The sequence below is a fragment of the Thermobia domestica genome, chromosome 11 (assembly GCF_964235325.1).
Source record: "Thermobia domestica chromosome 11, izTheDome1.hap1.1, whole genome shotgun sequence".
Lineage (NCBI taxonomy): Eukaryota > Metazoa > Arthropoda > Insecta > Zygentoma > Lepismatidae > Thermobia > Thermobia domestica.
The window spans coordinates 193,088,922-193,116,416 of NC_137464.1; the positions used below are offsets into that span (position 1 = coordinate 193,088,922).

A 27,495-nucleotide genomic window follows, 5' to 3' on the forward strand; every position below is an offset into this window, starting at 1 on the left:
AATATTCAAATTGTTACTAGTATTTAGTTGTTTGGGCTATTCAATGTATGGTGTTGTGTTGTACGTAAATATATTTTCCATTGTACACGTAGTTTTAATTATGTGGAGTCAATGTCGTTTGTTAGTTTGCGGTATTCGATCACGCAAATAATAAGCTGCTTTAAAGGTAAAGTCTACACCATATGAATATGTTTTTGATGCATAGTACTTTGGTTTGTTTGTTGTTATATATGTGAAAATGAATGTTGTTGGATAATTCGAATTTTGGATAATTCGAAGTTTTTTCGTGTCCCCTTGGACTTCGAATTAAAAAGAGTCCACTGTAGTAAACTCTCGATTATCTGGGGGGCGGATTACAGTTTTGTGCATTATGTTCGGTCTTTCTTTCTTTTTTCCTTCTATTTTTGCGGTACGATAAATTACGGTACGGCATAAAAAAAAAAAAAATGCTAAGGTATAGTCCGGTAGGGGTGTTTTAACATGAACATGAATATTTGTGAAAAAGTAAACCCACAAACCAGTAAGTACAGAAAAACTACCGTTTATTAAGTTATAATAGTATCTATAGGGCCCCTACTGTAAATAATAAAATAAATAAAAATAAAATAAAATAAACGTTCAAAAGCATTTTCTTGTTGATCTCTGTCCTTTTCTCGGTAATGTTGCGGATTATCCCCAGAATTTGCTTATCTGTGGTTGGCATGACATCCGATTACGTAGATAATCGGGAGTTTACTGTATTTACGGTATATTTTTTCACATTTCTATGTCTATTATTAAGTTCTTCCTTTAACTGCTAACGATCAATTATTATTTAGTTTTGTAATAGAATGAAGAACTACAGGAATCTATAAAATACTACTAATACTATTTTCAGTCTTAAAAGATTTAGAAAGAACTCCGTACGTTAGTGACGGAACTACAATTTCAGTGACCACCCAAAATTCTTCTCAAGGCCTCAGCAACAGTTGTTTTTCACCTTTTCCCTGATATTTCTCAATAGATCCTCTATGGAACAATTGTTTTCTTCACATTTCATTCCATATGTAAGTGTTAATATCGCAGATATCGATAAAATTTATTTAGAAAGTAGCTTAGGGAACAAATATTTAACAAATATTTGTATATTGTAGCATTATTTTAGCATTATTGCAGCACGTGTAGCATTATTTTAGATTAACTTTCTGCACTTTCAGTTCACTCTATATGACATGAAATTCTCTTTCTACAATCTCCACACCTTAGAACCTTGGTTTTTTTTTTTTTTTTGTTGTCCTTGAAGTATTGTAAAATATAGAAGTTTCTTTAATTTATGTCGGTCACCTCTAATTTTGAAAACCTACATATATATTAAGGATTTGATGTAGCTATGTGTGGGAACTTTAGAATTCTTGTAGCTTGTAGATATAAATTAACTGCATTATTGAAACTAATAAAGAATGGAAACAATTAATTCCATATAGATAGACCATCTATCAAATACAATAATCGCTAAGAGAAAAATATTGCTTACTTTAAGTTTATAGTAAACTTCTCTACAATTCATAAGCCTTCCCTCCAATAGGACCAGCTTACTCATACTTCACTTATGAATCCCTCTTTCCAAGATTTAACTGTAACTTACATAAAATTTCTCTTACATTTTCCTAATTTACTCACAACTCAAATAAAACCTCTTGAGCCACATCGTCTGAACCTTTTGTCTTACGGGGTTCCTAAGTGATGCATGCTGATCCTGTAAGCATTCTTTAACTTTGACAGGTTCGTGTTTGACATAACAGCGGCTGAGAGTAACCGTACTCCCCCACCATGACCTTTCAACCCTTACAACAATAACAACAAATAAGAACAAGAATAGGGATATGCAGGTTTAGGTTCAGGAGGGATTTCTTCCTTAGTCCTTCTTCCGAGAGTTATTATTATTATTATTATTATTATTATTATTATTATTATTATTATTATTATTATTATTATTATTATTATTATTATTATTAATATCTGTGATCTATGGACCCACCATCTTCCGGACTAGCAGTCGATAATTTTTAAAAGTTTGTATACTTCACGTAGTAATGGAGAGAATATAAATTTAACTTTTTGCCGTAGGTGGTGGTGAAAAGTTTAGAAGGGAAAGAAGGGGCAAGCCGATGACATACTATATTATGATTAACTATACACTCATCATTCAAGCAGGATCAACCTACCCTCACTAATGCTTACGCAAATAGTCAAGACCTACCACTCCTCGCTCTCGCTGCTGAGAAAAGTACCTTGTTATGAATAATACAGAAACAAATACAATTCACAATAAGGAACATGTCTCGCATCTTTCGTGTTTATTCAAACTTTGGAATATTTTATTGGTTCATTTTTAGGTTAAGGCCAATTTTGCAATTTTTTGCTGCGCCTCCTGGCCACATGATCTGTTTGCTCATTTGTAAAAGAGGACTCGAACTTCGACAATTTTTATACCTACCACTTTTCAAACGATTCATCTACGTACTTTCAAAGAGCGAGAATATCAAAAAAGAGTATGTTAATAATTTTTCATGTATTCATTTTGGCTGTATTTATAATCAATTTCTAAATCAATGAAAAGAAAAGACTGGTCAGTATAGTATATGACATATACTATATAAATTTAATCAGATACTTTCTAGTAACTACAGCAAGAGAATTGTCACAAGTTCTTACCTATGCATGAGAACGACTGACTGCGCTTGCTGCACTAGAAGCTGGCCAATTCCTTCTCCAAGAGCTAAAATATCCGGGTGAGACAAAATGCTAGTATACACCCGTTGAAGGTACTCTCTCATCACAGCCTGATTCACTTCCTAAAAGAGTAGAAGATATGCATTAAACACCTATTTTTCTCCCTCTGAGCTATTTATACGCTTAAACATTGTATTTCAGTAAAAGCAAGTATTAAAACTTATCATTATTCGTACATAACGTCCCTTATATGGCAAAAAATAATTTTAAAACATTATATTTCAATGAATTAATGCTTCTCGTTAATGAAAAATTAATTTCAGGAAAACACAACTGTCTGAGAGTGTTTTTTGTGAGAAAATTGATCAACACATAATAAAATCAATGATAGAATCGCAATTTATTTATGAATAAATTTCAGATACGCGCACCGATCATTTTACACTGGAAGAAACATCAAAAATCAATAACAAAGAGAAACAGCGTATAGCAAAGAAGACAAAAAACCTTACTTACAGTATTTATAGACGAGTTTCTTTCTCAAACTTCATTTTGATGCTTACGCTCTTTTGTCATTTAAGCAACGAAAATACTACTTAAGAAGCGTAAGTAACGTAAGACATATTTTCACTGAATACCTCCGATATTTTTTTTTAAAAAATCTTTCCAACTCTTTCTTTAGCGATGAAGTTTCAACGCATGCAGTCAAGTATCATAAATATGTTTTTAACTGCGATATATATATATATATATATATATATATATATATATATATATATATATATATATATATATATATATATATATATCTGGTTCTGAGTTTCCTAATAATGTTTTAACTATTTCTGATTTTCTACGTCTTATTCGAGATTCCTTTGTATATCACTTTCGATGACACTTCATCAAACAGGAAAAAGTATGACAAAAGGAATGTTAAAGAAGTATTACAACAATTTTGACCATTTTTATACTACCCATTTCCACATACGTTGTAAGATAATACGTACACAAAACAAGAGAGTAGAAAATTATTTAATGTAACATTAGCAGCATGGATTAGAACTACATTACCCGATATAAGACTATATAAGATAGCTCAATGTACTTGAACTTTCTATAGAAACTCGATATAGAAGTTTTCTTTTTTTCTCTCAGTCTTCTCCCATTTATGTGGGATTGACGTTTTTGATGAGTATTCTCCATAACGCCTTGTCCCTGAATTCTTTTTCTGTTAAACCTTCTTCCCTGAAGTCGTTTTTAACCATACTCATCCATTTTCTTCTTGGTTTTCTTCCATCTTGCTTCCCATCCATTTTCACTGCCATCACTCCTCTGACCACATAGTCCTCTGCTTCTTATTAAATTGTCATACCACTGCGGCCTTCTTAGATGTTTCTATAGCCTTGGTTGCTAACTTTACTCTCTCATTCCTCAGTTTGTCTCTTCTTGTTATCCTACACAGCCAGCGCAGCATTCTTATGTCGGTAACATTCAATCCTTTTTCTTGTGCTTTCTTTATTGGGCATGTTTCTGTTTCGTATATAATTACTCACCTAACCATTGTTTTATAAATCATTCCTTTCTTCTTTACATGTTTCTGTGGTTTTTATTTATTTATTTATTTATTTGGCCATCCTTCTTACATTATGCATATTATTTCCACGTCCAAATTACTATTCTTGGCAACAGATGATACTACATATTTACAGCTTTTCACTTCATTCAACTGTTCTGCTTGTACCCTTAATCTCCCATCTCCTCCTCCGTTGAACTCGAGATATTCCGTTCTCTTTCTACTAATTTTTAGGCCTCTACATTCCAAAGACTTCTTCCTACTCTTTCCTTCCCTTTCAACCTCTTTCCTACTTGTATTGCATAGTATATCGTCGGCAAACATTATATTGAGTTATAACATCCATAACAACGTTGAAGAGGCTGAGCTATGTTGTACACCAACCCTAACAGGGATTGGCGTGTTAACCCCACATTACTTCTTACTTGAGATGTAGCTCTTACATACATCTTGGGTTATCCTTACGTATTTCTCTGGTACTCGTTCTTTATCAAGCATCTCCAATACCTCATGATGTGTTATTCTATCGTAGGTCTTTTCAAAAGCAATAAATAGCGTACGTAATCCTTTCTGTTTTTCCTGATATCTTTCCATAATTTGTTTTAGTATGAAAATTATGTTCGTTGTCCTTTATCTTAGTATAAATCCAAATTTTTTCTCTCGTATTGATGTTTCTTCCCATAATCACTCTTCTTAACTTTCTCCCAAACTTTCATGTATATGTTATTAGTTTGATTCCTTTCTAATTCCTGAGGCTTTGTACACCTTTCTTCATAAAACTAGGCACAACAGCATTATTCCCCCCATTGACTTGGCATTTTTTTCCTGTTCACAGATTTCCTGTATCAGATCTCATACAATATCTTTGTCTTCTAGCTCGAAACTCTTACACGGTTCTACTGGTACGCCGATCGGACCTATTATTCTTCCCGTCTTCATTTTCTTTAACGCTTTCTCTACTTCTTCTCAGCTTATTCTTGATATTGCTCTAAGATTTAGAGTTCCATTGCTGAAAACTTTCTTCAGATTTTTTTTTTTTTTTTTTTTTTTTTTAATTAAAAATTTTCAGAATAACCAGCTAATCTCTCTTTGATCTTGTCTTCATTGGTAAACGCCAATCCTTGGTTATCTTTCATCTGCCTAATATGAGTAATGTCCTTTGCTGTTTTCTTTCTTTTTGCTAATCTGCATAGCTTCCTCCCCTCACCCCTTGTGTTTCAAGTTGTCATACATTTCATCCCAGACTTGCGCTTTTGCTCTGACCATTGCCCTCTTTTCTGTCTTGAAGCTACATCTATCTTCTTTCCCAGAAGCATTCCACTTTTATTTCACTTCTCTCTTTGCATTTATAACTTCTTGCACTTTCTCGTTTCATCGTCATGTCTCTTTCACAGCATGGGAACTCTTTTCTGAGGTTCTACATAAAATCTTCTCTCCAGTCATTAATATGTTTCTGTTGTTTACGCTCCACCACTTTTGTACATCCTTCTCTTACAGGTTTAGTCCTTCCATAACATTTTCTTTGCATAATCCCCTTAATTTCTTCTCTTTCAGTCTCCATCATCTAATTTTCGTATCTCCGTTTCGCGGCCTCCCATTGTATCTACTCGTGAACTTCCAGTCTACCGTCACCGTTCTGTACTGCGAGGCCATGTTTTCATCACCTTAAGATATTGCTTTGGGCCAAAATTTAATCCATCCGACTTTCTCTTTCACTACTCTTGTAAGTCAAAAGGTGCTCTTCCTCTTCCGAAAATGTATATTGGAAATCGTCAAATCGAATTCCGTCGCGAAGTCTATCATTCTTTTCCCTTCCTCGTTTCTTTCTCCTACATCTCAGCCACCATGTATTCTCTCAATCCTTCCCTGCTTCTGCAGACATGCCCATTCAAGTCACCCACAAATGCTCTTTCATCTATCGAGATGGTGCGAAGTTCGTGGCCCAAATCTTCCCAGAATTCTCGCATACTATATTGATCATTTCGTATATGCATAACTTGATACTCAACATCGACGCTTCTTCTATTCACACTTACCACACTATCTTTCAGATCACTCGGAAGAACAATCCCAACGCCGTTTCTTTTTTATCGATTTGCTCCACTATACAGAAATTTGCAGCTGCCTCCAAGCTCTTTTGGTTTGTTACGTTTCCACCTTACTTTTTGTACCCACAAGAACAGCAATTTTCTTCTTTCCATCAGCTAAAATTAATATGTCAAAATTGCCTTTCCTTAACATTTCCTGTGTAAATAAAATTCTCACAAGTTAAAATATGCAAAGAAAGCATCTTCCTAAGCACATCCAAAGGAAAACTTGTTGCTGTGGAAGACTTCTTGAAATTCTTTGCTCGTTCATATTATAGTTTAAAAGTCATGGTATAAGTTTTAAGTTACCTGTTCTATGGAAATGAAAAGTCCTTGGTATGAACTTCTATGTAAGGTCACAAATCACGAACTCTCCTGAACAAGCATTCACTTACAACGTTCTTGAACTGTGCATTGCTCTGTGAACCGATTATGAGGTAATGCTGTACGAATTTTTATTAATTGTTAGTTGATATACACACCATGGTATCAGTAACTAACTGTCTTTACTATACTTTAACATTACCTTCGGGTAACTTATATTTAATTTATAGCAGTTTTCAAGTAAGTAAAATTAGACCTTACCCTTTCAATTTCCTCATCAGGAAGTTTCTGGTTCCTCAATTCAGATATAAGACGTTCCCGAAAATGAAGAAACCATCCTCGAGTTTCCCTTTCGAGTATTCCAACAAGCACTGGGAGCGCTCGTCTCATCAAGTCCCTTCATGAGATATGAAACACACACATATATATAATAAATACACTAAAACTCCTACGTCAGTTTAACAAACATACACAATTACAGAAGATTGTTTCAGATTTATGGTAATAAATTTGATCACTAGGTAGCAGCACGAATGAGCATATCCAAGAAGTTACTGCGGGTATTTCGAAAGTGCTGCGTGTTGACTTGAAGGGAAGATCGCTGTTGTGTGCGTGAGTGATCACGTGGCTCCGAAAATTACGGCCTTTTCCTCGGGCTAAATTGTACCCTTTTCAACATAGATCATATAGGCAAATAAATAAACAGTGTAACAAAAGGTTCCATGTATTAAAGAAAGCAATAAAACGGGCACCCTTGCTATTACTGAGCCCTGCAATATTGGGCAACGTAGAAATCGGAGATAGAGGTGGAACCAAAATGTGCTACTAAAAGTGTGTTGCTTGGTTTGATATGAAAGCCAATTGTCTCAAACAAACAAAAAGCAGTACTACGTTCCGTCGTGACTGTAAATCGCAAAATTGTGAAGATTTACATCTGGTAAGAAGCATAAGGCTCGGGTTCATATGCTCCATCTCTCACACATAATGAAGAGTAAAACGAAGTCGAAAGCTGTAGGAACGCCATCTTTCACGGGCAGGTGGAAGCTTGTATTGACTGGACGAGGCACTAGTGTATCGAAATAAAATTTAAAAAAAGGGGGTAATCTTCTATCGTCCCCGTTGTTCCAGCGGTCGTTCTGACTGGGTATATGAATGTGCAATTTTAAGCTTGTTGGTGGTTAATGCTATAATGACAAACTTATCCTATGGAGAGTTGAGAAAAAGGTTAAAACCAATGCAGCTTTTTATCCAACATACATTCTGAGAGACTATACTATCATAATATTCCGTCCTGTATTGCAGTGGCACATCTTGTGTTGTCATTTACCAGGGTTGGCTGGTTTAAACCAAGGTGGTTTAAACCATGGTTTAAACCAAGGTTTAAACCAGCTGGTTTTTTCAAAAAAACCAACTGGTTTAAACCAAAAAACGAAAAATGTTCGTAAAAGTGTAAGTGTTTGTAAAATCTTGATGAACACACATTTGTGAGTTATCAGTTTTCACTCCCGTATATTATTCGTATTATATTCAGACCTAAATTCCCCATTCATTACTCAAAAAGATTATACTACAAAAGCAACTTTTTTATATAAGTTTATAAATGTTCGTTTTGTGATTTTTAGTAGCTGTTATTATTGTTGTGTAACTGCAAAGAAAAATTCTAAATATTGTTTTCTTTCAATGTTTACTATTGATAAAATACATCGTACTTTGTGTGTGTGTGTGGAGGGGGGTCATACAGACCCCACGAGAGGCATTTAGTGAAATGAGAAGTATCTTTGGTATCTATTTATGTATAAATGAGTCTGAGCCAAAGTGGACTCAAATAATTCGTATCTTTAGTCACTTTTCTAACTGATATGCAAATTAAGTCGTTGTATTTCTTTAATTTGGACCAATAAAAGTCGTTGTTAACTAACTTGAACTAAATTAGTTCTTCTGTACTCCGTAGTACTTTGAAATTGTCCATATGTAATTCTGTATAATGGTTTCACTTGTGCAACTGTTCATCTTTTTGTCCTGAAATGACTCTTGACAGTTATATTAAGAAGCATGTAGGGTCAGTACAACGTATTTTTATCAGGATTTCTTCGTGAGTGAGTCGGCAGACGTATCGCATTTGTGGCCAATTAGTCCTGGTTCCGAGTTCAAATGGAGGACAATTTCTCTCGGATGTAACTCGAGAAGCAGTTTTTATTCCGCTTTAAGCTTATGTGACCCCTTCCAGCATAACCTGGCTGTTACATAATAACATCAAGGCGAAACAAACTTATTTCTGTCCATATATGATATGAATACATAGAGCAAATTATTTAAACCAAATAAACCTGGTTTAAACCAAAAAAACCTGGTTTGAACCATAAAAACCGGTTCTTTTGGTTTTTTTAATAAAAACCATGGTTTTTGCCAACCCTGTCATTTACAGGACAAAGCGTTCTGTTATACGGCAAAGCTAACAGTGACGTACATGGAGCTAACAGCACATGAAATGGGAATTCATGCTATCTCCCATGGAGTTTTGTGCGTTCTCATTATTGAAACCTGGACTGTCTTTAGAAAGTTTGTGTCACACTCTCTCTCTCTCTCTCTCTCTCTCACACACACACACACACACACACACACACACACACACACACACACAAATATATATATATGATTAAACTGTGATTTCACGCACTCACTTCAATGAAAAATGAGATGAAAGGCAATAGCTAACAGACAGGACCTGCACATCGAGCACTACTGCTGGTGATGATGCGATATTTCTTAATTCGTTATCATAAACTTGAAACGACCTTAACATTTTGTTCAATTTCTAATCTCTCTTAATGGCCAAATGGTAACGTGCGTGCTTCCTGTATGTGTAATTTCAGCTATGGTGTTTGTCTTGCATATAAAACTAATTAGTGTTTCGAATTCCTTTTAGAGCATTCAGTGCTGTATCCTATAGCATCGGTGCTTAAAAGGTACATTCAATTCGAATCAGTCTTCAATCTCTAGTTACTAGTATAACTATAGGATTGGGGAAGAAATGTGTAAGTCTAAATGTCTGAACATGAATCTAAAGCAGAGAAAATGTCAATAACTCACTCAAATATATTAATATTTTTGTTATATATTGTTCTATTCTTTTTTTTTTTTTTTTTTTTTTTTTTTTTTTCAACGATTGAAGAAAAACACTTTAGACACTCACTGAAGATTGCCAATCAAGCCAGATATCTCCTAACTGGGAAGCGGCAACGCTGAATATTTACCTGTATTCATTCAATGGCATACGGAAAATAATTATTTATATATAAACTTCTGTTAATTTTATGGCCACAATCCTCGAATCTATTGATGCATGACTTAAAAAAACACTTAATATTAATCACAATATTATATGACAGTAATAATTTGCATGACAACTCAGCTTTCATAACTTTAAACTATTTTTGAAATTTCTTACCAGTTATGCAGAAGATTAAGATAATGAAACTGAATAATATAGCTGATAACGCTAAGAAAGAAGTTTTGTAAAATTTTACACACTAACATTTTCATTTACTCAACTGCAAACATTCTCAGCAGTTGAAAGCTTTTAGACTGCAAATGGTAAGAGAAGTGAGACACAGCAAAGGTGGATGGATATGGGAAGATAAGGGTGAGTTAATTAAGTTCCTATAAGGACTATCCAGAAAGAAAAACACGTTTTGGAATAAAAAGAAGACAAGTGAAAGTAGACATTTTTTTACTACATGCATTTTGAAGCAACATTCTTCATTACTTTTCGACATAGTCATAGTACAAGTTTAGGCACTTATCACTGAGTTGAACAAGTCCATTGTCATAAAAAGTTTCTGCTTGTGACTTGAATCATTCCTGCACGCCAGCCTGAAGGTCTGCGTCGTCATCAAAGCTCTACATTGCTAGCCAGGTCTACATGTGGAGAAATAAGTGGTAGTCACTTGTTGCGAGATTTGGATTATATGCCAAATAGTCGAAAACTTCTCAATGGCACGCATTTTCATGAAACAACAGAAATTTTGAGCTCAGTTTTTCTCGGCCACTTTATTTTGAATTATTCTTCACAACTTCTGTAATGCTTCACGATATTTTTCAACGGAAATTGTTGCACCACGTTCCAAAAAGTCGACTAGCAGTACATCTTTCCTATCACAACTTCATGCGATAAACTATGTGAAATTTGTGGGAACTCAAACGAAAGCACTGTTATCTTCAACGGCAATTGTCACGAATCTTGTCATTATCTCTTGTAAACAGTTCATCTGCCACAATGCTCGGTCACCCACTTCGGTCTTCATCGTCAATGTTTGTGCGGCTACTTTTTAAAGATAAGGCACCAACGCCTCATTTATCACATCTTTACCGTAAACTTGGCACAGTTGTCGATGAATGTCAATCGGTTTGGTGTTTTTTGCCGATAAAATTTGTATGACTGAACTTACTTTACAACTGGTAGGTATTTGATCGAAATAAAATGAAATCTTTTAAGTTTTACGTCCCACGGTTATGCTAAAGGAGACGGTGATGATGAGAGATGAGTGAAATGGTGGAATGAAGAAAGTGGGAGGAAACGGAAGAACCCCGAGAAAACCCACGAGCACGGTGTTTGTCCACCACAAAGTCCACACGGCGCGAGCTGGGATCGAACTAGGGACCCCAAGCGCCGGAGGTGAACACTCTACCACTGAGTCACCGCGCCCCCCAGGTATTTAATCGAAGCACTCAATGTTAACAATGTCTTATGAACAAAGCAGAAATAACACGAACTTCATGCGCACACAGCTGGATACGCACTGAACGGGCAAAAGTCTCTGTAGAAAATGACGGCGTTCGCCCCACCGAAACTTGAGCGATTTTCCGGATATCCCTCGAATTTACATTATACAAATGATCCCTTTATTTAAGACATTATCTACGTAGTGCAAACTGGTACTTGATTATTTCGACTGATCTTTCCTCACCTGTTAACGGAACGATTCACCTTCCTATTATTTGTAACTAGACTAACTTTCGAACTACTGAGAATATTTGCAGTGTGACAAATGAAATTTTAGTGTATTATAGTTTACCAAGACTTCATTTTGAAGATTGTTAAGTACGTTATTCAGTTTTCATAATTTCAAGTGTTCTTGTCTCTCATACTGACCTGTTGAAGAGCCGAAGGTCCAGTTCAACCCCTTTGGGCGTTTGGAAGAGATAAGGAACTGGAGGAGGAAGTTCACTCTCCAGATGGAACTTCTCCATGGAGGCACGGTGGAGCTGCTGCTGCACGAAGTGGCAAAACTGGTCCATCGTATCTTCGAATTCTGGCTACAGACAAAATAACAATACAATGTTAACATAAGAAATTGTTTATAATTAAATAAATAAAACTTTTAATATTCCATTGACGTGTTACACGTAACTTGCATTTATTTTTTGTCAATTCTCCCATTCATTCTACAATATATGTAATGAAATTAAGAAAGTTCTGTCGCATTTTCATTCACCACCTTCGAACATAATCGACATGGTCACCTAAGACGTACCTGGAAGATCAAAAATAGTCCCCATCAGCATCGACGACCTTCTGCCAACGTTCTGGAAGGCCATGGATTCCATCGCTGTAGAACTTCCGCGTGGATTCCCTGGGCCGTGAAACGAAGAAGGTATCACGTGCATTTTGCATCTCTACTAGAGATTTCAACTGGCGTCCTCTAAGGTAACTGTCCAAGGAGTACGGCGGATTCAATAGTATTTCCCATCCAAGGCGTAGAATGGTGTCCGGGTCATCCTGGCCACGTGACGCTTAGCGTTGTCCTGTAACAGGAGGACCCCTTTGCGATTCAGAAGTGCTGGCTCCAGAGTTTTGAGTTTTTCTTGAACACGGCTCAATTGATGACAGTACACAGTTGCACTGATGCTCTGACCAGCTGGTAGCAGTTCCCGATGCACGATGCCACGAGCAGTCCACCAAACATACACGAGGACCTTCTTCTGGTGCAGTGCTGGTTTCGGCTGATTTAGAACTGATTTATGGGATGCTAACCAATGATGACGGCGCCTGGAACTTCGTACAGGACCAACTTCTCATCACATGTCAACACCCTATCCAGAAATGACTCCTTCCTCAGACGAGACAGCAAAGAAACACTGGTGTCTGCTCGTGTTGCCTTCTGGCCCAGAGTCAAATCATGTGGGACCCATCGACTCACCTTGTAGTGCTTCCCAAGTTGATGGAGGTGCGGCCGAATGGTTTCTCCACTCACACTGAATTGTAGGCCCAGTTCCTTACATGTCTGGTACTGTTCGCCTCAATTCCGGCATGAAGATCTCCATTTGTTACATGTGTTGGTCTTTCGGCACGTGGTGCCTTCTGGCCCAGGGTCAAACCATGTGGGACCCATCGACCCACCTTGTAGTGCTTCCCAACTTGATGGAGGTGCGGCCGAATGGTTTCTCCACTCACACTGAATTGTAGGCCCAGTTCCTCACATGTCTGGTACTGTTCGCCTCAATTCCTGCCTGAAGATCTCCATTTGTTACATGTGTTGGTCTTTCGGCACGTGGTGCCTTCTGGCCCAGGGTCAAACCATGTGGGATCCATCGACCCATCTTGTAGTGCTTCCCAAGTTGATGGAGGTGCGGCCGAATGGTTTTTCCACTCACACTGAATTGTAGGCCCAGTTCCTCACATGTCTGGTACTGTTCGCCTCAATTCCGGCATGAAGATCTCCATTTGTTACATGTGTTGGTCTTTCGGCACGTGATGCCTTCTGGCCCAGGGTCAAACCATGTGGGACCCATCGACCCACCTTGTAGTGCTTCCCAAGTTGATGGAGGTGCGGCCGAATGGTTTCTCCACTCACACTGAATTGTAGGCCCAGTTCCTCACATGTCTGGTACTGTTCGCCTCAATTCCGGCATGAAGATCTCCATTTGTTACATGTGTTGGTCTTTCGGCACGTGGTGCCTTCTGGCACAGGGTCAAACCATGTGGGACCCATCGACCCACCTTGTAGTGCTTCCCAAGTTGATGGAGGTGCGGCCGAATGGTTTTTCCACTCACATTGAATTGTAGGCCCAGTTCCTCACATGTCTGGTACTGTTCGCCTCAATTCCGGCATGAAGATCTCCATTTGTTACATGTGTTGGTCTTTCGGCACGTGATGCCTTCTGGCCCAGGGTCAAACCATGTGGGACCCATCGACCCACCTTGTAGTGCTTCCCAAGTTGATGGAGGTGCGGCCGAATGGTTTCTCCACTCACACTGAATTGTAGGCCCAGTTCCTCACATGTCTGGTACTGTTCGCCTCAATTCCGGCATGAAGATCTCCATTTGTTACATGTGTTGGTCTTTCGGCACGTGGTGCCTTCTGGCACAGGGTCAAACCATGTGGGACCCATCGACCCATCTTGTAATGCTTCCCAAGTTGATGGAGGTGCGGCCGAATGGTTTTTCCACTCACACTGAATTGTAGGCCCAGTTCCTCACATGTCTGGTACTGTTCGCCTCAATTCCTGCCTGAAGATCTCCATTTGTTACATGTGTTGGTCTTTCGGCACGTGGTGCGTCTTCGAGTGTTTTGTCATCGTCCTTAAAATTGTTAAACGACCGCCGCACTGTCCATGTAGTCAGGACACCCTCACCAAAGGCCTGGCATATCTTCCGCCCCGCTGCAGCGGCCTTTGACTCCAGTTTGAACTCGTACAGCATACACGCCCTTATGATGCTCATGGAGGTCCCATGTTCACTCTATCCTTACGCAAGTTCACGGTGTAACTGAACTGCCACAACCTGTAGTATGTTGGATATATCCACACCAACAACTGGCCTTTGTTTTATTTCCATTCGCATTCAACTCACGGTGAGGGTCAATGGAACACAGATCTCCACAAAAAAAGCGAAAAAACTTTCTTGATTACCTCTATTATATATATATATATATATATATATATAGAGAGAGAGAGAGAGAGGAGAGATTAAAACTATAAATTATTCACATAATTTTCATTGAGTAGTACATAGTTTCTTACCGTTATTGGTGGTACAATTCTGTAAATAATTTTTGTACCATTTAGATGCTTACAATTAATTTTTCAACGACAGAAGCCCAAAAGTAAAAATATATGAGGTTCACAAATTATACAAGAATTAATTTAGATGCTTCATTTTCATGTTTCAAGAACGTTCTCCTCGTGGATGAATATTTGAGAAAAGGAACAGCAGCAAGAAAAGAGTTACTTAGGAACACCCGAGAGGGGTCGAAATTATATAAATTAAAGAAGAAATATCTTTCGGAATACAAGGTTAGTGACTATTTTAATTTACTGACATGTATATTAGCAAATAAAGGAAATCTTACAATAGACCCTAGTTATATGGCACATCTGAATTGAAGGATAAATAGTTAACGATACATGTACAAATGGCTGATGTTTCAGATGAAAGAGAGATAATTATTCGTTTAGTAAAAATCACTGATTACTTGCATACTTGTATAAAAAGCTGCTATCAAGTTTGCATTTAGTAAGGTATTCCTTCTTAAACGGACAAACAACTATACTTATTGACAGATGCTGTAATGTGCGTCTTAAATTAGTAAAATAATAAAGTTTACGTTTGCACCCATACTTCTCTTCATTATAGTTTATGTTAATATTTTGACTCGCTCCCAACCATTTGTTATTTCTTCAGGCTGGAACTACTATACTACCATCCAGAATTCCTACGCTACACTAGATTTGTAAAACGCTCTACCACTTTTAACACTTCGTTTGCAATTATTATCCGTCCACTAACACATGAATAGAACTGGTATTCTTGTAAAGTTTTGCATTAAATGTTATGTCTTGATGTTAATTTTTACTTGTCATTTTGTATATTAGTTCCTATGTATGCTATATTCACTATTAATAAATGAAATTTAATACATTTACAACTACAGTACGTAGAATTCCTTATTATGTATTTAAATATTCTTCCCATATTAGTTCAAAAACTAGACAAGAAAAATGCGATGATGATATTCAATTTCGCGTGTGTTAAAGTGACACAACGTTTCACGTAATAATAGTTATATTTCTGTGTTAGTGAACAGATAATGATTGCAAAAGAAGTGCTACAAGTGGAATAAGTGTTTACAAAACTAGTGTAGCCCGGGAATTCAAAGTTCATTTTCTTTACAGAACATGAATAAGTAGTCAATGATGGTATTATAGGACTTCCAACCAGTAAGAAGTAAAAAATGGTAGCGAACGTAACTCCCGAACAAGTCGAAATATTAATGCAAACTAAAATCAAGAAAACCGCGGGTGCAAAAGTAAATTTTATTATTTTATGGAACAACTACTAGTTATCCAATGGGGGACACAGCAACGTTTATGAAATTGCTGTCATCTTGAATACAAGAATGAATACACAGAATTCTCATTATATTCGAATTAAGAAAGAAATTACAGCAGAATGAATACCCTTTTCGTAATTTCTTTCAAATTACGAAATTATTAATTAATCACAATAGATTACAACACACAAGTGGTAGTATTTTAAATTATAATATGTGCTCACGACTATTCTGTTGTTCTCTTTAGTTAAGAATTCATAATACGTAACAGAATGAAAAACAAGACAAATCTCGATAATCGAATCAGAGAAGCGTAAATCACGGACAACTTTTCTCATTAGTACACAGCAAAGTGTTTGAACTAATACATTCACATTCAATGTTCACTTCTTAATTTCACTCACCATTACTAATTATGAATAAGAATCTGTGTGTGAAATGAAGACTGGAAGGTTAACAAGTTAAGTTCTTTACGAATTAACAAACTAATATATTGTAAGTATATACTTCTAAAGTTCCTTAATTTTTAACAACTGACAGTGTTGAAGGTTCATTTAAAACTCTAAACTACTGCAAAAAAGTTCTAAATACTCTTATTTACAGCTACCTTGAAGTCAAGCCTACAATATATATTTGTACAGCGGACATACATATATTTAGTTATATATTATAGGACTTTAAATATATATTTCAGAGTTTATTCTCATCAACTGTTTAAGCACTTTTATCAAGTTGAGAACGTATTTTTGAAATAGATCTTTCGTACATACCTCCCTTTCAACTATTCTGCATCAAGAATAAACGAGTAACAAATATAAAAACAACTATAGCTGTTATTCTCAAACAACAAACGAAATATGGATACTATTGAAAGTACTTTTCAATTACTTTTTATGATTTTTCACTCACATATTTAATAATCTAATATATAACAACGATTCGACTAATCTACTTACCCTACACACAAGTTCTGCAACTAAATATCGGCATCTTTCTTCGCGTATTTTTGCATTGAGATTATGTGCTTGCAAGGACGGTATACCTATCACAATATCTGCAAAAGAAAACGGTTTATGGTTTCTTTGTTTGAAAATCACAACACAGAGTTAGTCCATAGTAGCTATCGAATTTGAAGTCATTTTAACATTTTTTGTTCTTTTGCAAAATTCTATAATTGTTGCTAATAACTTAAATAACTTGCTGCAGTTTTCGATCACATGTTCGTAATATAAGATTTAATCACTAATATTATTAAGTTTCACGATTTGAATAAAATTAAATTCCAGTTTGTTACTTGTCCTCAGTAAGTTTCGAATTCAGAGTTTATAATGCCAACAGCTGGGAAAGAAAAAAAGTCATATACATGCAATATACTAGTATGAACTTTTAGTTTGAATGAAGTTTCGGCTTGTTTGTGAAAACAAGTATTCGGAATAATATGCAGTTGTAATTGAAGTATTAGTATTCATCAATATATTGCTTTTATTATTTAGAAATATAAAAAGAATTATGTAATACTTGTTCATGATTTCAAATGGGGAACAAAAGAAATTGCCTAAGATATTATTGTTTGAAGATGGAATAATTTTACAATAAATTCAGATTAATTGCTGGTCTAGCAATACCAATAAATCAGTATGTGACACACCCTTTAAGTTCTATTTTTTTATAATATGACAACTACGATCTCGTGTATTATCTTTCACGCTCTCGGAAGAAAGGAATGGGGAGTTCAGTGAAAAAACTTAGTGGTGAGGAAGGGATCAAACCCCATCCTACTCTTTTATACATGAGCCCAATAGGTCTTTAACTTATAAAATTTATCAAGCCAAAACTACAAATTATATAATGCAATTGATATTATGCCTGACTATTACCATTCTTTCTATAAAATTATTATTTCCATTACTAAACGAGGTTTTGATATTCAGTTATATTTTTATATTTCAAACAATCATTATGTACTATCAACGTAAATTCTAGCAGTAGTTCATTATTTCGTTGATAGCTCCAGATGAAAGGCACAATAGAATAGGAGCATTTTCCCAACTAATATGGAACACACTGATGGAGATGCGTATTATACTTGGCCTAACACTTGCTGTACTTCTTTTCTTGTCGGAAGGTAGATATGAAGTGTTTTACTGATGTATGGACCTGTAAGTCTTGGTAGTATTTATCATAGCATAATGCTAGTGTATTAGAGACTAGCGCAATAATGTTGCCCACCTAGAATACATGGCAATATAAAAAGCGAAAAAAAAAAAAAATCAAATATGTGTACCTAAAAGACATTACAGTAGTATAAAAATAATTTTAAAATTCGAAAGCGCAGAATTAGGGATTCAAATCATATAAAGTAAGTTACACTACAGTTCAGGTTTAATTAAACAAATATTTAACTCGCATGAAATACTGATATAAGTTGGAGTTAATTTACAAATACAGGTAGTGTTTACATGTGCCGAAAGGTCTTCGGTAGAAAGAACCTCACAAAGAAGTGTAGTTTTAAAATAACCCTGGTACCATAGTCACTTATAAATATTTTTCTTTCTTTCTTTCTTTCTTCGAAAATATCCCTGTATCTTCCTTCCTTCAATCTTCTGATCAAGGAGGCATTTTTAAACACACTGCTCAGCTCGCCTTTCCCGTTGGTCTAGTACCTAGCGCGTGTAGGTTCGATTTCCGGTAGAACACTCCATCTTAAACTGTAAGTTTACGTCTCATATAGACTTGGCGTTGAAAAAGGACACTAAATTTCAACGACAACCTGCTCGCCTTCAACCAGGTACTGTTTACCTGCAACAATTATAGGATTAATTCACAGTAATGTGAATTACCACCAAGAAGATTTTTTTCTCCTTCATTTGATTTTCCCTGAAAAATCAATGACATGGAAACTATACACATATTACAAGTTCAACTGAACTCATCCGATCTGGATCAAATTTGGCTGTAGACCTTTGGCTTCGAAGGTAGATATCTGGTTCCTAAGTTATACGTAAAACAAAAACAAAAACAAAAACAAAAAAAAACTATGCGTAAGTTTACTGGTTATTATACATATTTCGTATAATACAAATATATATATGAAGTTTTACTGTAATATTTTAGTTATTTGCCATACTTAGTTACTTAGTTGATGCATAAACGACTGTAGCTTGGAGAACTCACAAAGTCACTGAACACTGATCCTAGGTGTTAATCAAACTTATATTGTGTAAAAGCTTCAGTGTTGATAACCGATACAGAATGATACAAAATATACATTTTTTCCATGTCATCCCGGTTTAACAAATATCATCGGCCACATGATTACAGAAATGCTTACAGAGGTCAGTAAAAATGGGGGTAGAAATCACTACTTCTCTGAACATTAAGTGAATGTTTGTTGTAGTTACGCAGAGAATAGCTGACACTAAATAAATATTTTGAATTATATTTGACTATCAAAAAGCCTTAGTATACAACAGTAAAAATATAAACAAATAAAAAAGTTTTAGTTTAACTGTAAATTTATTCCAGTTACGTGACCGTGGAATAGTCTGTTTTTCCTATTTATTTATTTATTTATGTGATAAATGAAGTAACTGAAACTTGATAAATACAGTATTGCAGCATTACAAAGAGCTAATATCATTTGCGTTTGGTAGTCACATTCCCAGCTAAAGAATAGTAGAAATATCTCCTATGTTTTCAAAGAAGAATCATTTTAAGGCATCATGTGAAATTCTAATAAATAAAGTACAAATTATAATTATCACATTATTTAACGGGATTATTTTTTTTAAGAATTACCACCTTTCTTCAAAATGAATAGGAACTACAAATGTGAGGGTTAACATAATTACTAACCTAATAACCTAAGAAGTCCTCTCAACAACGCTTGCAGTGCTTGGCTAAGACTAAAAAAATGAGAGATTAATCTTCCCTTGGCGGTAACTATGATGAATCTTAAAGCAAGAGCAAGATCATTGAGAAGGGTGTCATGACTGCGTTCTGTTCCTTTCTGGAGCAACTGGCTTAGCCTCCATTTATGGACTTGGCCCGGAAAGTTGAGGCTCTCCACCTCGAACTCCCTACAAAAAAAGAAAATAGTCATTTATTGAACTATATATAAATCAGAGAATATCATTTCTTAAAGTCATACAAACATTTTTAAAAAAAAATTAAATACATATTTTTATAATGGGAACTGTGTATATACCATGCAATAGTGAAATTTTGACCAACACCGAAGATAGAGCATTTGCCGAAATTATATACAGTGCTGCTTACTTACTTTTAGGGATAAGTACTACCCTTAACATTTTTGCTTTTCATTCACTATTTAAACTAAGCGCAAGGAAGAAAAAAACTAACTATAATTTTAATACATTAACGTGTGCGTTTTAACGTACTAATTTATATAAAAGAGTAAATGTTGTTATCCATGTGGTGTGTTGTGAGAGTTCTATTGTGCTGCTGTATTTCACTAACCTCACTGATTATTTCATCTAGCAGGTCCACTTCTCTGGGTGAAAAAAAAAAAAAAATAAAGTTTTAAGTTAATTAAAGCTACTTAATTTAGACTTTAAGCGCTAAAGTAATCCAGAAATAGGCCTGCTGGATGAAGCTAACAGTGAGATCTGTGAAATATAGCAGCACTCCACGACGGACCACCAGGTAACAATATTTACAACAATGTCTGCTATTTTATAAGACTATAACTTGTTGAATTCTTAACACTATTACTATTGGATGGAACTTAGTAATGTTTCAGATAGTAATAATTCAGTGGCAGCTCTTCTGAAGAACGCTGTTCCACATAATATTTGATGAAACGCTATACCTGTGTTTATTCGCTGGGCCGAAAATTCCACCCAAAGTGAGTCACTTTCAGGAGAATTGCGCAGTTTAACTTTTCCAAATATTTATGCTTTGTTACTAGGCCGCAACTGCCGCCGAAACCGGGGTCAATTTTGGGAGGATTATGTCGTAACTTTTTATAACACCAAGTTCAGTGTTTCACTGATCACGAAGCAGTGTAAGAGCAAAGGTTATGACGTAGTTTCACTTTAATCAACAAAGTGATCGGCAATTATAAGGATTCCATGGCTTCCGAATTCGGTTCTCCATTAAAGGAGACGAGAACACGACTGTGCGTGTAAGTCACTATCAGCATGTACGTGAAACTTCGCAGAATGGCATGCAAGAGAATCCCAAGACCCAAAGACAACCAACCGCACCTTGCGTCAATGACTAAATCTTAAAAGGTGTTCAAGGCTAGCGGTTATCACACAGATGCCCATCGACAGGAAGTGTAACACTCGAAACCTGTAAGAGCGGGAAACCAAAGGTAACGGTACATCATCACATTGATGAAGCGTGTGTGTATCTGTCCGATTATGGCAAACTAAAAGCCACTATATAGAGAAAAAGATGCGAAGTGCTTCACACAGTTGATGCGAGCTTGTAAAGATTCTTTTCCGAACGGGTTCATGGCGATTGCTGGATAATGTCACCGATGCAAACTGAAGATTCGCAGGTGAAGAACTGCAACATCAATTCTCAGTACTACTAGAAAAAGATCCTGAGATCGATTTACGAGGAGGAGCTACCACAAATATGAGGAAATGAGTTTAACATGGTTCATATCTAAAAGACAAAGCTGCATGAAACACCTTACGATCGTCTCTCGGATTCTATTAGGATATAAAGAAGACTGGAATGCAAGCTAAACTTTTACGAAGTCTCTACACGCAGGTCAAATGGACTTCCGTGAATTTGGACTGCTTAAAAGATTTTCCGCAATACATGTGTCACAACTGGAAGTGGATCTGCAAAACTGTGAAAGAGGAATGGAACAAGATTCTATTCGTAGTTCTCCAAAGAGTCTTCTGCAAAGGAAACTACGTTGCTGGGCCATCGTTCGGAATTAGGGGAGACACATCGACCACTGCCACACTTTGCCCTATGGATTTTCATAACTATTTGGTAAGTACATTTCGGCGCATATACTTCGAGCAACCTCTGTAGATCGATTTACCTAACAGACAACTAATAGAAATCAATCCAAGATGAGTTTACTAGGCAGAAAAAAATGTGTTTCCACCTTATTTTATGGTTTCCAAGAAGTCAATACAGACTCGTGACTGTATGAATTGAGGATCATAGGCCATCTGTACGTATGTCAGCTTAACGCAAAGGATCTGTAGTTTAAGGTGGAATCCGAACCACCGTGGAGTGTTCAAATTTCAAGGTTTTTCCACCGGAAATCGAATTCCACTGTAGCCCGTACACAAAAAGGCTCGCGCGCTACCTACTAGACCAGCGAGTGAGGTAACCATCAGAAGTGTTCGTAATATAGACACTAGGTTGTTCAAGCATAACAGAAGTTGTGGAGCAGTCCATATGATCTGAGTACCGATTTTCAAGAGTGATAGAATATATGGCTGTTAAAGCTATTCGCTAAGATCACCTGCACTTTTTTTTTTTTTTTTTTTAAATTAATGAATAATTAAAGACAACGAAAAATATTTAAAATATAGGAAGTGAACCAGTTATATTTACAAAATGCTATTAAATAAACTAATGAATTATTTCCAAACATTTTGTTATACACAAGAAATTTGCGTGCGCACTTTATGACGTCATAATTTTGGGCACCCAAATTTAGACACTATTAAAAACAATTATTAGTTCATACAATAGTTTTTGTAGATGCTATTTGGCTCACTTTTTAAATTTTTGATATGCTTCATTATCTAACACTTTCGCTGCGAAAGATGACTTCAGTCGATCTGAGAATTTTTGCCTTTCGTTGCGGAAATCGACTTTAGTCCACAACGTCTATTTTTGTTTATATTTAGCTGCGATAGTCTATTTTAGTCGTTCACTGTATACGGAACATATGGTAGTGATAATGCGTTGCATCTTGCTGTTAACTGGCGGCGATTTCTTGAAACTCTGCAGCTAAACACGAACATTCACAACGCGTTATTTTGCTGATATATATCATTTATTGAAAATTACAATTACTGAATTTGACTTGTTCAGCCGTTTATACAATTTATGCATTTCTAATAGATATACTAATGTCTTTAAACTATATTTCTCGGAAATATGAAAATTTCATTTTTTGGCTGCTTAACTGCACCTTTCTGAGGAAAGACATGAAACTGTAATTCCGCAGCGAAAGGATTTAGTCAGTCACTTTAAAAAAAAAAAAAAAAAAAAAAAAAAACTTTGGGAAGGGCCTTATGGAAGCATACTGGCTATTGCATTTGGCATGGTAAGCCACAGATCTGGGTTCGATTCGTGGTCTGATCGTATATTTTTTCATTCTTTGTATATTATCCTATATGATTTAAGCAGCATTTATAATGGACTTTCTCCCTTTTTATTCTTCAAAATATGTGTTTCTTTTTATGTTCTAGGTCTTAACTTGAGGTTACAAGAGATGAAGTAAATTGAAATAACAACAGGTATGTGTAGTAAGCATTACAATTAACTGTATAACAATTATAGTAATCTTCAAATAAGAGTTGAATTTCGTTTACAATTGTAACAGTAACCTAGCAACGTATCTCTGCGCTGCCCTGATATGTAGTATGATGGGAGTGGCGCTGTAAACACTAAGTATTGGGGAGCTTTGCTCTCAGTTTTTATTCAATTTTTACTATTTACATTTCAATATTTTTGACAATTTTATTTGTTACAATTTTAATATACTGCGATTCAGTTTCAATATGTTCATGCGCCGCTCATCCTTCCTTATTACATTAACAGTGTGAAAAACAATTATAATTAAAACAGGCTAATTCGGCCATTTTGGAACGAGCCATCTTACTATAATTTTCATTCAAAACAAAATTAGAGGAACAGTCCACAGGGCGTAAGGGAGGTACCTGGAACTGGATGTAGTATGATGTGATAGATCAAAACATTTTCAATTTATTTATTTATTTATATTTATTTATTTATTTTTATTTTTATTTTTTTTTAATCAACCACATTTGAAAATGACATGCCAATAGCAAATAATCTTGGGACGAACAGAGTTAATAATGTGAGCTGTGATTACACAAAAAAAGACTTCACTTGATATTGTTGAAACAGATTGAATACTACAATCACAAATACGCTAAAACATTTTTCAGACCCACTTCAAACACAACAAACAATCCAGAATTAAAAACAGACCAAGGTAATCTCAATAAAACATGGTACGACAGCTGGCTTTATTATGACAACTAACGCAAATATTTTAAAAATTAGCATTTAGTAATGACACTGTCATAAAATCTGACAATATTACATCCTCAGAAACATAAAGCATGAGGAACCGCTAAAAGTTTGCACATTGCAGTGATATTTTAATAATTTAATCCATTACATCCTTACTTGTTTCCAACCAAAAACTTCCCTTACCTTACCCTTCTCTGGAAGGTGAAACGATTTTCATGAATGCGAGGAGCAACAGTTTTCACGTTGAAAGATGAAATAATTTCAACTTCTTTAATATTTCATGCGGCATTGGTCGAATAGTCATATAGTTTAGAATAGGAAAACAAGTCAGTCAATCAGGGATGGCTTGACAACTCAAAACTATAAGTCTATCTACAAGCCTCTGTCAATAACATCCTACGCTGAACTGATCGAATATCCTATGCTCTTCTAGTTAGATCTTAACACAATTTCTTTAACAATCCTTCTCTTTCATTTCCACATCCCTAGATTTCTGCGTTCTACACCTCATACTTCAATCTGCATCTTCGTGCAATGCCCGTCACTGATTCAACGTTCAATCTCTCGTGAAGGAGTGCTTTATTTAATTTATTTCGAATGTTACGAAGTGATGTGATTTTTGAAAAAATCACTGACTCAAAACCAAATGAGTACATAAAATTTTACAGTTTTATAATACTATGGCAAAATAATTTACAGAACGCATCACAACCAAAATAGAAGTATGGCGATTATGATATTACGTCCAAAAGCTTTGCCTAACGAACTAAAGAACACAAAAAGTATTATGAATACAAGGTTAAATCCTGATTAGATGTTTGTATAAAATATACTACATTGTGCGATTTCAACTGAACTCTGGATAGCTCGTAATTTGTGTCTCACATGATATGAATTATATGAATATTCCATATTATTAATTTTTAAAAGTTCTATGGTTAGTAAAACATTACAGGTAGAAAGAGTGCATGCGAAAACCGAACACTATAGAAAGAATGCATGCTCAAAACAATATTACCACGTATTCTATTTCATATAACATGCGGTACTGATGGTAAGACAGAGCACATGCAATGAAGAATAAATTCAACTGGGCATCACATACCCCCAGCGACGGACGCTATCCAACTGAATTTTGCTCAATCTCTTCGGCTTCCCATACTTATCCTTGTGCAAGCTTTTATAAAAGGAAGGTCATATACAACTTTCATATAACAACATGACAAAAAGAAATTACATTGAGATACACATATCCGATGATTTGGAGTATTATATTAAGAACCACCAATATCTTGGAGAAAAATACAATAGAAAAGAGTAAACTTTTTATGCAAGGTTCAACTATTTTGTTTATGGATGACAGAAATAAAACAAAGAACATTAGCAAGATATATTCAACATGATTAACAGAACTAATTTATTAACGCGCTTTCTTTCAAATTTTAAGAGTCCTTGTTTTTCATTATTTGCATTAGGATTTTCTCAAAATATTTAGTAAATTCTGCATATGAATGAACTAATTAATTATATCATCATCTGCCAAATACATTAAATATGTATGTCGCTGAAGTACAATCAATGTTCATTGTTTTAATATTATTAATGAAAAATAGGCGAACCCCATATTAAAAAAATTGTTCTTTCCTATTGCACTTTCCACCAAGACATTGCTGGGTTGCAATAAAAAATGTCACGGAATTTTATTTAGGAAAGCAATAATTACTTTTCTACAAGTGCACAGAAAATTTAATTACGCATGCCAATTTGATTTGAAAGAAAAGTTACATGACAACGAAATTCACTTCATTACTCTCAACTTTCGATAACTAGAATAAGATAATAATTACACAAGAAAATGAATTTTTACTACCCTACTTACAGCAAGTACGGTAATAAACGAAAACAATACATTAATTAAAAACAAATAACCAATATGTTTATTCCAACAATTGTACTTACTTTGAAGCCTACTGCTATTACTACTTTAACTACTATAAAGCAATAAAAATGCACATAACTAAACTACAAAATATTACAGTCTAAATGTTGTACTTTATTGTTTCTGAACAACTAATGAAAAATGCTAACAAATACTAAATCTATTCTAAATAAAAAAAAATAAAAAAATATAAAAAACCTTCATTTAAAATTGCATAAAAACGTACATAAACTGAAATACGACTCATTTGAAAACCAAATGTAGAGTATGTAAACATATATAGAAATAAATTGCTAAGCTTTTCAAGCGATGATGAAAAAGTAATTTCATAACAATAAAATTGCTATGAAGTTTAATATATATCAATTCACAAAACTTATTTTGCATCTTTAAAATAAAGACACTTGTACTAACTCGTGTGTAATATGGTTTTTATTTATGTATTACGACTAGTAATTTGAATTACATCAATTAATTTCTCCAACTGTATATATAGAAAAAATCAAACAATATAAACTCTTACAAATCAAACAAAGCATTATACGACGAACGTGTTAACGAAAAAATATTTACAATACATATACCTAAAAGATATCTATTCTAAAAATAGCAAATCAAAGCATGTTATGAAGAGGTCACAAAAAGCACAAGCATTTAAGGAATAATACAAGGCCAAATGTAGAACAGAATGCAACGATAAGAGTCGAGTTCAAAGCTAGTATTTTGAAGTAGCAATTGTTACTCATAGATCAGTTTCAGAAGACATTTTAATTTGCAGTAATCAATAAATAGAAAAGATTCTGAGGAAGAAGATTTTAATATAGTGAAAACGGCCGATATCTGATTGCTGAACTAGGACTCGAGCCCTGATCTCTGCTTGGCTCCAGATAACCTATCACTTCATTTATCAACAATACAATCAATTTACTGTCATGTTGTTTATTTCTAGAGCATTAGCTAAGGAATTATTATTTTAGTTCAACATATTCAGGTTATTGTTTAAGACGCAATCAATTCTGCTTTTTACGAATACAGTGCATAGAGTTCCCAACCAACAAGCGAGATATCGAGATTCGAGTTTCTGTCAGTTCAGCGATAACGTTTTTTCCTATATTTTCGTGCATTGCTTTGGAACTGATATTGAATAAAAATGTATTCATAATTGGTAAAAAAAAAAAAAAAAAAAAGTAATATGAGTTAGTATTTAATATACACGGTAGACCATTTATCTTGAAACGCCATTGTAGCTTTTGAAGTAACTGATAAAAAGCGATGAAATTTTCTAGCATACAAATATCG

General features: G+C 35.1%; 1 protein-coding gene across 6 annotated transcripts in view; it reads right to left on the reverse strand.

Annotated features, from left to right (window-relative positions):
• Nucleotides 1-27,495, reverse strand: part of LOC145664628 (uncharacterized) — a 435,530-nt gene that overhangs the window by 56,939 nt on the left and 351,096 nt on the right. For 4 of the 6 annotated variants that reach the window (XM_081731459.1, XM_081731455.1, XM_081731457.1 and 1 more), the window contains 6 exons: nucleotides 25,363-25,434; nucleotides 19,884-20,107; nucleotides 16,985-17,082; nucleotides 11,849-12,012; nucleotides 6,958-7,093; nucleotides 2,695-2,834 (listed from right to left, as the gene is read on the reverse strand). In XM_081731459.1, the coding sequence (XP_081587585.1) occupies nucleotides 2,695-2,834; nucleotides 6,958-7,093; nucleotides 11,849-12,012; nucleotides 16,985-17,082; nucleotides 19,884-20,107; nucleotides 25,363-25,434 (834 nt within the window). The remainder of the gene's footprint in view (nucleotides 1-2,694; nucleotides 2,835-6,957; nucleotides 7,094-11,848; nucleotides 12,013-16,984; nucleotides 17,083-19,883; nucleotides 20,108-25,362; nucleotides 25,435-27,495) is intronic. The other 2 variants (XM_081731461.1, XM_081731460.1) reach the window with 1 other exon arrangement.